Raw genomic sequence first — 17,400 nt, forward strand, 5'->3', positions numbered from 1 at the left:
CATGAGTAGAAAGTTATCAGGTCTCCAGTTTGGCTTTAGGTCTTTGACCTAACTTCTAAATTTGTATTCCAAATTCCATTCACCTCAAACTTACCCTCCCTCCCCACTCCTGTCCCGGACTTAGTCACTGGCGACGTCAGAGGCTAAGCCCAGAATGGGCGTGTTCGAAACCTTTGTGGTATATGGGCTATGAGCACATTAAACAAGTTTTCAGTTCAGTTATGAAATACCTTTTGAAGATGAAGCCAAACAACACCACTCAAAGTACATTGATTTATTAATCATCAGCTACTGGATGTCAAACATGTGGTGATTTTTGACACAAAGTTGCAAAAACACTTGATATCATCACTGCTTTGACAGTGATTCATAATTGCATATTATCACAACTATGCTCTATGCTAGTTTGATTTAGTAAGCTAGTATGGGAGTGGCAGTCCTCTTTGTGGTAGTGCAAGAAGGATGTATTGTCTCGGGAGTGGCTGTCCCATAGACAAGGCACTATAGATAGATATTCATGGAATCAAATACTATTTTGCCAAATGCCTATTCAACTCTTCATTGTGGACTTGATTGTGTATGACAGTTTATTCATTCAGGTTTATATGCCTTTTCCCAAGACAGGACAGCACATACCATATAGCCTTTAATACATACTTCAGTAAACTATCGCTTTGTAAACCTACCAACTGTACAAAAATAATGATCACCTTCATCTCTTTGAAATTAAAAGCAGGGGCTGAAATCTGAACAATATTTATTCATACATATAACCGAGACGTTTAGCCTATATATTTATCCCTGTATATAACATGTACAATAATACTCAGACCAGTGGAGCATGGAACTATATATACATAATAAGATAACTTCTCGTAGAAAGTGAATTTGCCTCGAGGCCCCACTGAACTCGACATCCATTCAGACTATACAACTGCCACAGAGTAAGCTTTTAAAGAACAACTGATCCATTACGACAGGTAGCTAATGCTCGCAGCACAGCATGGCATGTGTATTACGTTCTGCTAAGTTCATTCTGGTAGCCATTATTTGCCTTTAGCAAGTTTGGGTGGGTTTATCACTGACATTATCATTCACATACATGTACATGTATTGTATCCATTTCTTTAATTACCATACATATGTGTATATAGTGTTGAAAACTTTTAAGTTCAAAACTAGAGGAAGTCATGCATATGCCTTCAATTTTACTTTTATATTTGATGGCCTAACAACATGGGTTTTTTGGTGTGTTTATAATTTCAATAATAATAACATATCATGTACAATGACACCCCTGAAAACCAGACCCGATATAAACCAGACCCGATATAAACCAGACCCGATCAATATAAAACATACCCGATATATAAACCAGACCCGATATATAAAGCAGACCCGATATAAACCAGACCCGATATAAACCATACCCAATATAAACCAGACCCGATATATAAACCAGACCCGATATATAAACCAGACCCGATATATAAACCATACCCGATATATAAACCAGACCCGATATATAAACCAGACCCGATATATAAACCAGACCCGATATATAAACCAGACCCGATATATAAACCAGACCCGATATAAACCAGACCCGATATATAAACCATACCCGATATATAAACCAGACTCGATATATAAACCATACCCGATATATATAAACCAGACCCGATATAAACCAGACCCGATATAAACCAGACCCGATATAAACCAGACCCGATATATAAACCATACCCGATATATAAACCAGATCCGATATAAACCATACCCGATATAAACCAGACCCGATATAAACCAGAATTCCCTTGAACTGGATGTTTTTCACCATCCCTTTATAAATATCAATACAGAACAGAACCTTTTTATACTGGATACCCCTGAAAACAGGACCTTTACTTGGGCCTGTGGGTATCTGGTTTGAAGTGGGTTTACTGTGTTTATGTATGTGTGTGTGTGTGTGTGTGTGTGTGTGTGTGTGTGTGTGTGTGTGTGTGTGTGTGTGTGTGTGTGTGTGTGTGTGTGTGTGTGTGTGTGTGTGTGTGTGTGTGTGTGTGGTAATGTTGTATATATATATATATATATATATATATATATATAGTGAAACCCCTCTAAACCGGACACCCCCAAACCAAGTAAAAAGTCCGGTTTTAAGAGGTATTTGGTTTAGAGGGGTCCTTTTCTGTACAGATATTTAAAAAGGGACCATGAAAAACATCCTGTTTTGAGAGGTTTCACTGTATATATATATATATTGCATCCTCCATGCAGATATGCAATAATACAATCATGTACATGCACAGGTATTAACCTTAAATGTTTTAAACATTATTTTTACTAACATATGGGTTTAGTAATGTGGATATATATAGTCTTTTAATTACATGTGTGTAATAATATTGTCATGAACATTAATTGGAGTTACAACTTGTTTTTACTAACATATGGGTTTAGTAATGTGGATATATATGTCTTTTAATTACATGTGTGTAATAATATTGTCATGAACGTTAATTGGAGTTACAACTTGTTTTTACTAACATATGGGTTTAGTAATGTGGATATATATGTCTTTTAATTACATGTGTGTAATAATATTGTAATGAACGTTAATTGGAGTTACAACTTGTTTTTACTAACATATGGGTTTAGTAATGTGGATATATATGTCTTTTAATTACATGTGTGTAATAATATTGTAATGAACATTAATTGGAGTTACAACTTGTTTTTGAGGAGTCGCTCTAAGAATATTTACAAAATGCAGACAATTACTGTACAATGCATATATATGAATGTGCGTTTTCCTATTAATTTTAACTCCTTTACATGCAGTTAGCAGTAATATAAGATTAATCTATTATATGAGTATATATGTATCTCTTTCTCTCTTTGTTCCTCTCTCACACACACATACAGAGAGAGAGACACACAGATGAGAGAGAGAGAGAGAGAGAGAGAGAGAGAGAGAGAGAGAGAGAGAGAGAGAGAGAGAGAGAGAGAGAGAGAGAGAGAGAGAGAGAGAAAGAGAGAGAGACACACACAGACAAGAGAGAGAGAGAGAGAGAGAGAGAGAGAGAGAGAGAGAGAGAGAGAGAGAGAGTACAATTCTGTGTTTTGTCTAAATCATGCAAATCCAATTTTACAATGGTTATTACCTGTTTATATAATATTTTATATATATATATATATATATATATATATATATATATATATATATATATATATATATATATATATTGATATAATTAGATTTTCGACATGCATACATTATTTATCAACATACCATTTATAGGTGACTAAAACACACGCTGGAATAAAACAATTAAACAAGATTCATTAGCATCTGACATAATTATTTACACTAAAAATTCATGAATGGATGAATAATATATTATTAAATAACATTATTATTTCAGTTTAAAACTATTAAATGTAGCTAAGTATCATTAACTACTATATCATCATAATTATAATCTTCTTATGCAAGCTATGTCATTCCATTGGTACAGTACAGGTACTGCATTAGGAAAAATGTAGCGGGTTTCCTCTGATGACTATGTGTCAGAATTACCACATTTGACATCGAATAGCCGATGTTTAATTAATCAATGTGCTCTAGTGGTGTTGTAAAGCAAAACAAACTTTAACAGTACAGGTATGCTGGCCAGAAGTGTCATATCCAGTCTTTACGATGAGTAAAATCAAGGCGAGCTGAAGATGACTCTCCTTAAATGATGCTAGGTGAGCAGTCATAATTATGAAGTTTGAAATGAAATTCATTAAAACTTTTATTGCAAGGTGATCACTTTGCAGCTCTCCTAAAACTTTCCAGGCGAGTATGAATAGAAGCCAGACTGATCATTCGCCTTTCCTGGTGAACACTGTTATATATGAGCCATAGAATCTCTTGCTATCAATAGACCCATCAAGTTTGTTTTTCATCCCAACCTATGTACCATGACTGGCACATTAAAGGCTGTGATGCATGCTGTTCTATCTGTGGGAAAATGCATCTAGATGTGTACATGTAAAGATGAAGCTTTCAGCACTCTATATATATCGTCTTCTCCAGCGTTCTATGGTTAACCACATGAAACAGTCTGTACACCTTTCACTCTAAAATCACTATAAAAGTGATAATTTGTCAATGTTTTCACACTGACATCTCAACACTTGTTCATACAAAGTGTGTGATTATTATAAAATTATTATAAATATAAAACATAAGTCATGAAATCCATATGGATTTGACTTAATTTGTAACCGTGTTACAAGTCTAAAATATATTATGTTCATTGAACATTTGGTCATAAGATAAAAGCAGACAACCTGTTGCTGCCACATAGGTTATTCCTACTGATAAAGCAGCAGGGGATCTGTTATATGCACTTTCTTCCAGTCAGGACTGTAAATACTAAGGACTTTGATACACCACACCATAAGACACTGACCAGGATAGGCAAAACCTGGGTCCATCAGGGCTTCTAGAATTTTTATAAAATCCACAAGCCATGGGATCAGTGATTTACAAAAATTACTAGCCATGATTAAAAATTCACTAGCCCTAAGTTAATACAATTTTACTAAATAATAGTAATAATCAGATATGTCTCCTAAAGAGAGAGGTAGAGCTTTAAAACACTAACATTGGAGGGTGGAGGTGGGGGCAGGATATTCATATTTATAAAATAGACCTAACTTCAACACTTGACCTAAAACAAATTCACTAGCCGTCGGGCATGGCAATAGTAGTTATATACTAGCCCAACATTGAATATCACTAGCCATGGGAGTGCGGCTACCATAGTCTAGAGGCCCTGGTCCATTGAAGGGGATTGATCCTACAGGCCATCACCTCTCAAGTGACTGCTCTAGCTCTGAGCTATATCCACTCCCAAAATAGAAATGTATTCAAGGGACAAATGGAACGATCATGAATAAATCATCTTTATCTCTTTCATTATGTAACATAATTTTATTTATTACCACCTTCAGGCAATGGATTAAAAAAAAATATTTGCATATATGAAGAGATTACATTTTTTTATCCATATAATGAAAAGTAAGATTCTAATATCATTACAGGCTTACTGTACATGACAAATAATATTCACTCAAGACAATATACCCGGTAGTCATGAATGTACACTAGCTAGCACATAAAATCTTAATGGTCAAATAAAGAATACATGCATTCACAGTTATTACAGTTATTACTTATCATTACATGTACAGGTATAGAGATCTGTATCTGTACCCATGTTGCCAAAATAGGGGGAACAATATTTTATATAAAATCTGTTGCCCAGATAGTTACTACATACATGTATAAAATAATACAGGTAGTTAACCAAAACAGTATGAAATCCTTTATACTTACTTTGAATTTGAAATGAATGACACTGGCTTGAATCCGAGGGGTCCATACACTTTGTTTGATGCACCATGAGAATTTCCAACATGGCCATTAACCATCAGTGCTTCAGTGTGTGTATTTGAATTTATGTCACAAGATTTACTCTTGGCCACCATGGGAATCTCCCGGTGGTCGCCCACCTTAATACAAGCCACCATGCTAGTCCTGGCAGGAGATAGTCCATTGGTCAAGTCATCCTCATCACTAGAATAATACACTGGATTTGATTTCAACTTTGGCTTCTCTGAGAGAGGTGGTTGTGGCTGCAGTTCCTGTAACCGTTCAGTCTTTGCTCCACGCTGAAACTCGTCCAAGAATCCTGTATACTTAGACTGTTCTCTAGGATCAATGGATCCTTTGGGAAGATAGTCCATTAGCTGTCTTTTCTGGCAATATTCAGCCTGGGCACCTTCAAATGATGTGGCTGGGAAGACCGTTGACAGATCTGGCCCTGGTCCTGCACCTCCAACCGACATCGTCTTGCCCTGGAGAACTTCGAATGGAGCCGAAGGAATATTTACAGAGCTCAGCAGGTAGGCCCACTGCTGGGTGGTCGATGGTGGCTGGATGCCGTTCATCTTCATCACATTGCTGAGGTAGCTGATGTCGTAGGAACCCATATTGGAAAGATTCCCATTCATGTTTGGAGGATTCATGAAAGGCATGTTGACATTCTGTGGAAAAGAAGCAGATGCCATACTCTGCCCCATGACACTGACAGGTGCAATAGCTTGATGCTGACCATACCCAGCAGGGTTCAGCATATTTGTTCCAAATCCATTCAGGTCTTGCATACCATTGGGTGCAGGCAAAGCTGGTGCAGACAGTGACATTCCACCAAATGCTTGTTGTTGCTGCTGCTGCTGCTGTAGTGCATGTAGCTGTTGCTGCTGTAGTGCATGTAGCTGCTGCTGCATGTGTGCGGACTGTAAACGTTGTAGTTGCTCCTGATTTTCTAGAGCTCTTAATCTGTGGAATTCCTTCTCCATTTCAAACTGACGTCTGCGTTCAAACTCAATTTGCTGCTCTTTTTCGCGGATTTTTTCTGAGACCATTTCATCTATTTTTTCCTTTTCCTTTTGACGAATAGTTGATGCATATGTAAACTTTTTCTTTTTCTTGAAAATCTTTGGTGCCCAGTTATTTTCCTCATCTACAGAATCAATAATATTTCCTTTTTTATCCAGTCTGACTGTTTCGAATTCAGGCAGCAGTACAACTTGTTTGTGGCCCGTGACGTATGCCAGTCCCATTTGCTTCATTTGTCCAGATGACTCCTTCAGTCTCTCATCCTCTGGATCCTCCAGCTCCTCATCTGAATCTTCAGACTCATCCTCACTAGCCTCTTCAACCTCATAATTGGATGCTCTGGCAAAACAATGAAGACTTTTATTAAAAACCCACATCTTTTACATGACTTGTCACTAATAAAATGTGTTGAAATTGGTGGTGTAAATAAATCTAAGTCTACTACTACTACAACCACCACCACTAACTACTACTCTGGGAACATTTTGCTTAAAACGTTTGGTGATGAGTTGAAAATTGAGTAGCAAAGTTCTACTATTTAACATTTTAGAATTGTGTAGAAAAGTCTGAATTTGTGTAGCATACAATGTATCATGATATCGTACTGAACAAAATGTTTCCTGCTGTTGCTGCTACTACTACTACTACTACATTTACTATTCAATTTACCAGTAAAAGAAATTTAAAAACAATTCTCAAGTCTGGAACTCATAAAATTTAGGAATAGTGAATAGCAAATTTCCATTGAATTAAATATAGTATCTCACCTACTATAATCTTATTTGATATTACTGACAGTTGCATCCATAAATTTTTTATCTCATGCATATTTAAAAAAAATCTAAATGAAACAAAATAATGAATAAAGTAATTAAAAATTAAATTTGTTTATATGTAAAAAAAAATTCACATGCATGTATTGTGATGAACATCCACAGGTGCAATTATAAACCAGGTTTCATTGATCTAAGATTTATAGTTAGTGGAGCTAAATGATAAAACTTCAACAATGAAATAAACAGAAACGTTGATGCTGATGTAGATGCTGATGTCATAATCGGAAACGTAATACCTATATCTCGCCTTTTTTATTTGTTACGGTGAGACAAAGATGTTTAAACTCCAATATAGCACTGGATTATTATGAGTTATGAAAAGCATAGACTTGAAAACATTATATGACAAGCTAGAACATACATGTATTGAAGAATATATGTATATGTAACCATGAAAATGTTGCCAGCTCTGAAGTATGTCACTCTATGGAGATTTGTTTTCAAAATATTTGAAAAATATTCATTTGATGCTCCATTAATTTGATTTCATCTCTGTATTGATGTCCATTTACCGTAGTTTGACATCCAATAGCCAATGCTGAGATGTCGTTAAACATTGATGTCAGTGATAGATAAATGATAAAATAATCTTTAAAAATTATCCAACTGGATTTTATTTTACTTTTTAGTTAGTATTAGAGCTAGGGCGGTATTGAAATTTCAGGTTCGGTATCGGTATCGGTGTTTTTGGAGTGATTTACCTCAGTATCGGTACAGTATTTGGTATTGATACAATACCGATACCAATAACAATATTGAGTGGTATTTTCTGTATACTAGACTTTAAAAACATGCCCCAGTTCAGTCTCACCTGCTAATTTTGTCTAAATGCAATTAAATTCCATACACAAGGACCTCGTCTGTCTCTTCTTTTCAGCTATTTTGCATTCATCAGATATATTGTTAGTGCTTTCCTTAATAGTGGATAACATTTTTCAATACCAAAATTTTGGTATTTTGAAATTTGCTAATTATGGGAAATCAATATTGACATAATACCGACACCTAACAGTATATATGGTATACCACCCAGCTTTAGTTAGGATAGCTAACCAGATTAATGGATCTGATATCAAACACAAATGTTTTTTGTGTTTATTTTTTTTATAATAAAACTACCGTAGATATTAGTTAAATACATACCTGGTTATACCTTGACTATCCTTTCTGGTTTTGCCATTGTTGGTAGAATCTACTTCCTTTTCAGGTGCCAACTGCCAGTTTGAGGATGAAGTAGGATCTTCCGACTCATCCAGCAAGTCTTGTGATTTAGTTTTCAAGAGTTTTCCAGAAGCACGACTAATCGATCCAAATGCATTCTGAACACTTTTGCGGATATTATATTTAAACTTTCTTATGCTACCGTATCTGTGCTTGTCATCACCTGAAGAGTCAGATTTTCTGCGAATGTATTTGCCATTTTTCTTCTTCTCCTGACCTTTTAGGTCACGAACCTTTGCTGGAATTATTGATGACTTAAATCCTTCAGGTGTGGTCTTGGTCAAGTTTGTCACAATACGATCATCAATGTCATCATCAGAGTCAAGGTCGTGTTCAGGGGTCCACTCATCCGAAAAGATTCTCAGACTACTTGATTCACTTGCCTCTTCATCCATCTCCTTGTCTGATGTTTGCTCTTCTCCTGTTGATGACGTGTGTCGAAATTCAGCAAGCCATTTCTTGTCTAGATCTCTGCTCATTTTTTTCAAAAGATTGACAGCTTCTTCTTGCTTTTGTTCAGACAATTGTGCTGTGTCCTGTTTTTGCTTTTTCTTTTCCAGTAGCAGTTTGTTTCGTTCTTGTCTCTCTTCATAAGCCTTTGCTAGTTGTTCCTTAAACAAATCCTGTGGACTCTTAGGCTTTTCTGAAGGTGGAGATAATTTTGGTTTCTCATTTTCAGACTCATCATCAGTATCCTGTTTCTGTACAAGAGAATTCAAACGGTCCTCTGCACACGTATTATCTTCCTTATTTGGGCTTTCACTGTCTGTGACTGAAAGCATTTCAGCATTTGTATCATCTGCTTTATTTATAGACTCATTGCTATCAGTGTTCACATTTTCTACAGTATTTGATTTCTGCTCTGTACCAGTATTGTCTGGAGATTCTGGTAAGTTTATTAAGGCATCCAGTTTATCAATAGCATCTTGCTCTGGTGACTCTTTAGTTTTATCTGATGAACTTTCCATTTTCTCTGGCAAGGTGTCTACCTTTGTTGTTATGGCACTAACATTGTTCTGCACAGCTTTTGATGGAAGAGTAGTAATGGAAGATGATGTGGAAGCATTAGGAGGTGGAGGTGCCATCCTAGCTTTGCTGCTGGTTGTGGAAATCATTGATGATATGGATGATTTCCGCAGGTAAAGTCTTTCTGGAAGACTTCTGGGAGACAGGTCATCCACATCATAATCTGCAGGGGGTTCACTGTTCAGGTCTCCATTACTTGCAGACTGTGGTGGTGGAGGTGCTCGTTTCTTTTTGCGCTTGCTCACACCGGCGTCTGAACTTGCTGTACTGGTGCTCCGTGAAGATGCTCGCAAGAACTGTCTGTCAAAAGGAGAAACCTCCTTGCTGGAATTCAGCTCCTCACTAAGCTGGTTGAGGTTTATGCCAGTGCTTTTCTCAAGCTCCTCCAGATTAGTTTTTCTCCTGTATTCTGCTAGCTGGGCATACGTCATGTTGTAAGAAATGTCAATGTCGAAATTATTCTTAACTGGAAGGGACACAACACTGGGCAAGGGATTTGTGTATGGATCTTTTCGCCAATGGTCATACAAGTGTTCCCTTGGGTCTTCAAAGATTGTGTTTTGTTCATTCATAAGACTTCTTGTTGTAACTGATTGATTTCTCCTGTGGCCCTTGCCCAGAGCAGAAGCAGGTGTTCTATCAAGAGAGTTTGACCGCTTCAGACCAACATTTGCATGGGTTCCTTGATGTCCATTTTGTGAACCTCCAACTACTTGCTGACTTCCAGTCATGTGACTATCTTTGCTGGTTCTGGGAAGTGTACTGGCTTCCACAATCTCTTTACTGTTACTCTCTAAAATATTCTCTTTTGTTCTAGCAGAATTTTCCTTCTCACTATCTCCACTTGATGATGTTTCCATGGATACATCCAGTGAGTTTGACCAGTCTTCATCATCATCTCTTGAAGGAAATATTTCTGCAAATTCAGGATATATTTTTGATATTTCCTGCGATACAGGTTTAAGTTTTTTCTTTGGCAATATTCCTCCTGGCATAACAAGATTTTCTGGAATGACATAGCTTGGAGTCCTCTGGATGGGTGCAGGACGAGGTGGTGGAGATGCAGGCCGTGGGGGAGGAGCCTTCTTCACAGGGAGGGGGGAAGCCTGCTGGGTGTGGGTGAGGGTCTCGATCTGAGCACTGCCAGACTGTCCCATGGTGTCACCTCATCCACTCATCAGGTCTGAAAATACAAGTTAGAATGTGTTAGTGGTAGTCAAGTTAATTAAGTGTCACATTATAATGAAGGGTTTTCTTTCTATCTTAAAATGGAAATTATTAATTGTTATTGCTACATGTTGAGTTGTAGCATGTGAAAGCTGGTGTAATTAATTCTGTGTTTTCCTATTTACAGGTGTACTATAATATTATTGTTGAAATTCAATTGTATTTCTATTTTGCTTCTTTCTTTCTTTCTTTTTTTTTGGGGGGGGGAGGGGGTATTGTTGTTTTTGGGGGGGTTTATTTGTGTGTTTGGATTTTTGTGTAAAAGGGGTTTTTTTCAGGGTCAAAACCATCTGATTTGTAATATGAAAATACTGTATTGAAAATATGTCACCAACTGAAGACATCAATAAGTACCCAGCTGTGTGGTTAGACTGGTAGTTGTTCTAACAGATTGTATAGCTGATCAGTGATGTTTCATCAGCTCTCGTGCATGAATTATAATTCCTAATTATGTTCATGCATGGATTACAAAATGATTGAGTAGTTTCATATTTAACAAATTGTATATGTAATATGTATGATATCGCAAAATTGTCTTAGTACGTATCATTATAATTTTGAACTTCCTGCTATTATACAATTTACTGTATTCTGATTGGGTGACATCACCCCAAAGAAACAATTTTATCATTTGATAAACCTCAGAAAATGACATCATTATGGTACATCAAATGTGATGTCATTACATAAAACAGGTCATGGAAATGATGTTAGAAACTAATTTATGTGTATTAATAACTAAATAAATTGTGTTGTTTGTAATTATAAAAATTGTTTGCAATTTTTGTTGCATTTAAGAATGTATGACAGTTACAAATTTAGTATAGAATTTGTGACTATTATACATTGATAAATTCACCAAACAAATTACAAACAATTGTTATACAAAATACCAACATTTCTTTTCTTAAATTACATGATGTATATTGCAACTTCGGATATTTACATCTGGTAATACACTGGTTTTATACCACCCATATATTATGTAGTAGCACGAATCCAATTAGATTTATTCTTACAAATGTGTTGAATTGGAATTAATATTTCACAATGTATACAAGACAAGATATAAGCAAGCAGAAATCATTGGCTTTAAATGGTAATATTTTACATGATACATGTACAATGTTTGTTTGTTTTGTTTAACGACACCACTAGAGCACATTGATTAATTAATCATCGGCTATAATGTACAACTGAAAAAGAAGAAGAAGAAGAAAAAAACTTTAAATTTTTTGGGATTAACAATAATCTACTTTTGGCAGGTATATGTATTTAGTCAATCCTAGTTAATATTGTTAATATTCAATAAGAATACCTTTAGACACTTTGCTTTTCATTCACCTATCTACATGTGTACATGTACCATTCCATCCTGACTGTATTAATCTACATGTGTACATGTACCATTCCATCCTGACTGTATTAATCACACATGTGTACATGTACCATTCCATCCTGACTGTATTAATCACACATGTGTACATGTACCATTCCATCCTGACTGTATTAATCTACATGTGTACATGTACCATTCCATCCTGACTGTATTAATCTACATGTGTACATGTACCATTCCATCCTGACTGTATTAATCTACATGTGTACATGTACCATTCCATCCTGACTGTATTAATCATGTGTACATGTGTACATGTACCATTCCATCCTGACTGTATTAATCTACATGTGTACATGTACCATTCCATCCTGACTGTATTAATCTACATGTGTACATGTACCATTCCATCCTGACTGTATTAATCACACATGTGTACATGTACCATTCCATCCTGACTGTATTAATCTACATGTGTACATGTACCATTCCATCCTGACTGTATTAATCTACATGTGTACATGTACCATTCCATCCTGACTGTATTAATCTACATGTGTACATGTACCATTCCATCCTGACTGTATTAATCTACATGTGTACATGTACCATTCCATCCTGACTGTATTAATCTACATGTGTACATGTACCATTCCATCCTGACTGTATTAATCTACATGTGTACATGTACCATTCCATCCTGACTGTATTAATCATGTACCACATGTGTACATGTACCATTCCATCCTGACTGTATTAATCTACATGTGTACATGTACCATTCCATCCTGACTGTATTAATCACACATGTGTACATGTACCATTCCATCCTGACTGTATTAATCTACATGTGTACATGTACCATTCCATCCTGACTGTATTAATCTACATGTGTACATGTACCATTCCATCCTGACTGTATTAATCTACATGTGTACATGTACCATTCCATCCTGACTGTATTAATCTACATGTGTACATGTACCATTCCATCCTGACTGTATTAATCTACATGTGTACATGTACCATTCCATCCTGACTGTATTAATCTACATGTGTACATGTACCATTCCATCCTGACTGTATTAATCTACATGTGTACATGTACCATTCCATCCTGACTGTATTAATCTACATGTGTACATGTACCATTCCATCCTGACTGTATTAATCTACATGTGTACATGTACCATTCCATCCTGACTGTATTAATCTACATGTGTACATGTACCATTCCATCCTGACTGTATTAATCTACATGTGTACATGTACCATTCCATCCTGACTGTATTAATCTACATGTGTACATGTACCATTCCATCCTGACTGTATTAATCTACATGTGTACATGTACCATTCCATCCTGACTGTATTAATCTACATGTGTACATGTACCATTCCATCCTGACTGTATTAATCTACATGTGTACATGTACCATTCCATCCTGACTGTATTAATCTACATGTGTACATGTACCATTCCATCCTGACTGTATTAATCTACATGTGTACATGTACCATTCCATCCTGACTGTATTAATCTACATGTGTACATGTACCATTCCATCCTGACTGTATTAATCTACATGTGTACATGTACCATTCCATCCTGACTGTATTAATCTACATGTGTACATGTACCATTCCATCCTGACTGTATTAATCTACATGTGTACATGTACCATTCCATCCTGACTGTATTAATCTACATGTGTACATGTACCATTCCATCCTGACTGTATTAATCTACATGTGTACATGTACCATTCCATCCTGACTGTATTAATCTACATGTGTACATGTACCATTCCATCCTGACTGTATTAATCTACATGTGTACATGTACCATTCCATCCTGACTGTATTAATCTACATGTGTACATGTACCATTCCATCCTGACTGTATTAATCTACATGTGTACATGTACCATTCCATCCTGACTGTATTAATCTACATGTGTACATGTACCATTCCATCCTGACTGTATTAATCTACATGTGTACATGTACCATTCCATCCTGACTGTATTAATCTACATGTGTACATGTACCATTCCATCCTGACTGTATTAATCTACATGTGTACATGTACCATTCCATCCTGACTGTATTAATCTACATGTGTACATGTACCATTCCATCCTGACTGTATTAATCTACATGTGTACATGTACCATTCCATCCTGACTGTATTAATCTACATGTGTACATGTACCATTCCATCCTGACTGTATTAATCTACATGTGTACATGTACCATTCCATCCTGACTGTATTAATCTACATGTGTACATGTACCATTCCATCCTGACTGTATTAATCTACATGTGTACATGTACCATTCCATCCTGACTGTATTAATCTACATGTGTACATGTACCATTCCATCCTGACTGTATTAATCTACATGTGTACATGTACCATTCCCATCCTGACTGTCCATCTGACTAATCTACATGTGTACATGTACCATTCCATCCTGACTGTATTAATCTACATGTGTACATGTACCATTCCATCCTGACTGTATTAATCTACATGTGTACATGTACCATTCCATCCTGACTGTATTAATCTACATGTGTACATGTACCATTCCATCCTGACTGTATTAATCTACATGTGTACATGTACCATTCCATCCTGACTGTATTAATCTACATGTGTACATGTACCATTCCATCCTGACTGTATTAATCTACATGTGTACATGTACCATTCCATCCTGACTGTATTAATCTACATGTGTACATGTACCATTCCATCCTGACTGTATTAATCTACATGTGTACATGTACCATTCCATCCTGACTGTATTAATCTACATGTGTACATGTACCATTCCATCCTGACTGTATTAATCTACATGTGTACATGTACCATTCCATCCTGACTGTATTAATCTACATGTGTACATGTACCATTCCATCCTGACTGTATTAATCTACATGTGTACATGTACCATTCCATCCTGACTGTATTAATCTACATGTGTACATGTACCATTCCATCCTGACTGTATTAATCTACATGTGTACATGTACCATTCCATCCTGACTGTATTAATCTACATGTGTACATGTACCATTCCATCCTGACTGTATTAATCTACATGTGTACATGTACCATTCCATCCTGACTGTATTAATCTACATGTGTACATGTACCATTCCATCCTGACTGTATTAATCTACATGTGTACATGTACCATTCCATCCTGACTGTATTAATCTACATGTGTACATGTACCATTCCATCCTGACTGTATTAATCACACATGTAACTGCAGTGTGATGGTCTGTTAATTCACACATGAAATAATGTATCATGGCATGCATAGCCACTATTTACCGTAAGTAACAAATGGGATGTCAGTTTCAGTATTATATATAGGAAATGTTTTATTTAACAACGCGCTCAACACATTTTATTTACGGTTATATGGTGTCGGACATATGGTTAAGGACCACACAGATATTGAGGGAGGAAACCCACTGTCACCACTTCATGAGCTACTCTTTTCGATTAACAGCAAGGGATATTTTATATGCATCATCCCATAGACAGGATAGCACATACCACAGCATTTGATGTACCAGTCGTGGTGCACTAGCTGGAGCAAAAAATAGCCCCAGCATCATATAGAGGAATGTGTATAAATATCAAAAACAAGGAAGAACATGTTTTTATTTAACAACGCACTCAACACATTTTATTTACGGTTATATGGCATCAGACATATGGTTAAGGACGACACAGATATTGAGAGAGGAAACCTGCTTACGTCGCCACTTCATGGGCTACTCTTTTCGATAGCAGCAAGGGATCATTTATATGCACCATCCCACAGACAGGATAGTATATACCACGGCCTGTTACACCAGTTGTGGAGCACTGACTGAAACGAGAAGTAGCCCAATGGGTCCACCAATGGGGATCGACCCTAGACTGACTGCACACCAAGCAAATGCTTTACCACTGGGCTATGTCCTGCCCCTTGTGTATGAATTATTATCAGTATTGTCAAAATCAACTGTATATCAACTGTATATCAACTGTATATGACACACCCACCCAGTACATACGTCAAAATCAACTGTATATCAACTGTATATGACACACCCACCCAGTACATACGTCAAAATCAACTGTATATCAACTGTATATCAACTGTATATGACACACCCACCCAGTACATACGTCAAAATCAACTGTATATCAACTGTATATCAACTGTATATGACACACCCACCCAGTACATACATCAAAATCAACTGTATATCAACTGTATATGACACACCCACCCAGTACATACGTCAAAATCAACTGTATATCAACTGTATATCAACTGTATATGACACACCCATCCAGTACATACATCAAAATCAACTGTATGTGACACACCCACCCAGTACATACGTCAAAATCAACTGTATGTGACACACCCACCCAGTACATACGTCAAAATCAACTGTATGTGACACACCCACCCAGTACATACACATATTTCAACTGTATGTGACACACCCACCCAGTACATACACATATTTCAACTGTATGTGACACACCCACCCAGTACATACGTCAAAATCAACTGTATGTGACACACCCACCCAGTACATACGTCAAAATCAACTGTATGTGACACACCCACCCAGTACATACACATATTTCAACTGTATGTGACACACCCACCCAGTACATACACATATTTCAACTGTATGTGACACACCCACCCAGTACATACACATATATTTCAACTGTATGTGACACACCCATCCAGTACATACACATATATTTCAACTGTATGTGACACACCCATCCAGTACATACACACATATTTCAACTGTATACGACACACCCATGCAGTACATACACATATATTTCAACTGTATACGACACACCCATCCAGTACATACACATATATTTCAACTGTATACGACACACCCACCCAGTACATACACATATATTTCAACTGTATACGACACACCCACCCAGTACATACACATATATTTCAACTGTATACGACACACCCATCCAGTACATACACATATATTTCAACTGTATACGACACACCCATCCAGTACATACACATATATTTCAACTGTATACGACACACCCATCCAGTACATACACATATTTCAACTGTATATGACACACCCATCCAGTACATGTATATGTATGTATGCTACACTATAGTAGGATTAATATACACTAAAATACTCTTATAACAAATTGGAAGTGACCATTATAGTTATAGTTTGTTATAGTAGTTCGTTGTACACATTTTGTACA

General features: G+C 36.5%; 1 protein-coding gene across 3 annotated transcripts in view; it reads right to left on the minus strand.

Moving 5' to 3' along the window:
• The window catches only part of LOC121380535, a 67,131-nt gene that overhangs the window by 9,773 nt on the left and 39,958 nt on the right, over positions 1–17,400 (minus strand). For 2 of the 3 annotated variants that reach the window (XM_041509385.1, XM_041509384.1), the window contains 2 exons: positions 8,437–10,723; positions 5,393–6,796 (listed from right to left, as the gene is read on the minus strand). In XM_041509385.1, coding sequence (XP_041365319.1) covers positions 5,393–6,796; positions 8,437–10,697 — 3,665 coding nt within the window. In that variant the 5' untranslated portion in view covers positions 10,698–10,723. Of the gene's footprint in view, positions 1–3,295; positions 3,321–5,392; positions 6,797–8,436; positions 10,724–17,400 lie in introns of all 3 variants that reach the window. The other variant, XM_041509386.1, reaches the window with a different exon arrangement.

The sequence above is a fragment of the Gigantopelta aegis genome, chromosome 9 (assembly GCF_016097555.1).
Source record: "Gigantopelta aegis isolate Gae_Host chromosome 9, Gae_host_genome, whole genome shotgun sequence".
NCBI classification, from domain to species: Eukaryota; Metazoa; Mollusca; class Gastropoda; order Neomphalida; family Peltospiridae; genus Gigantopelta; species Gigantopelta aegis.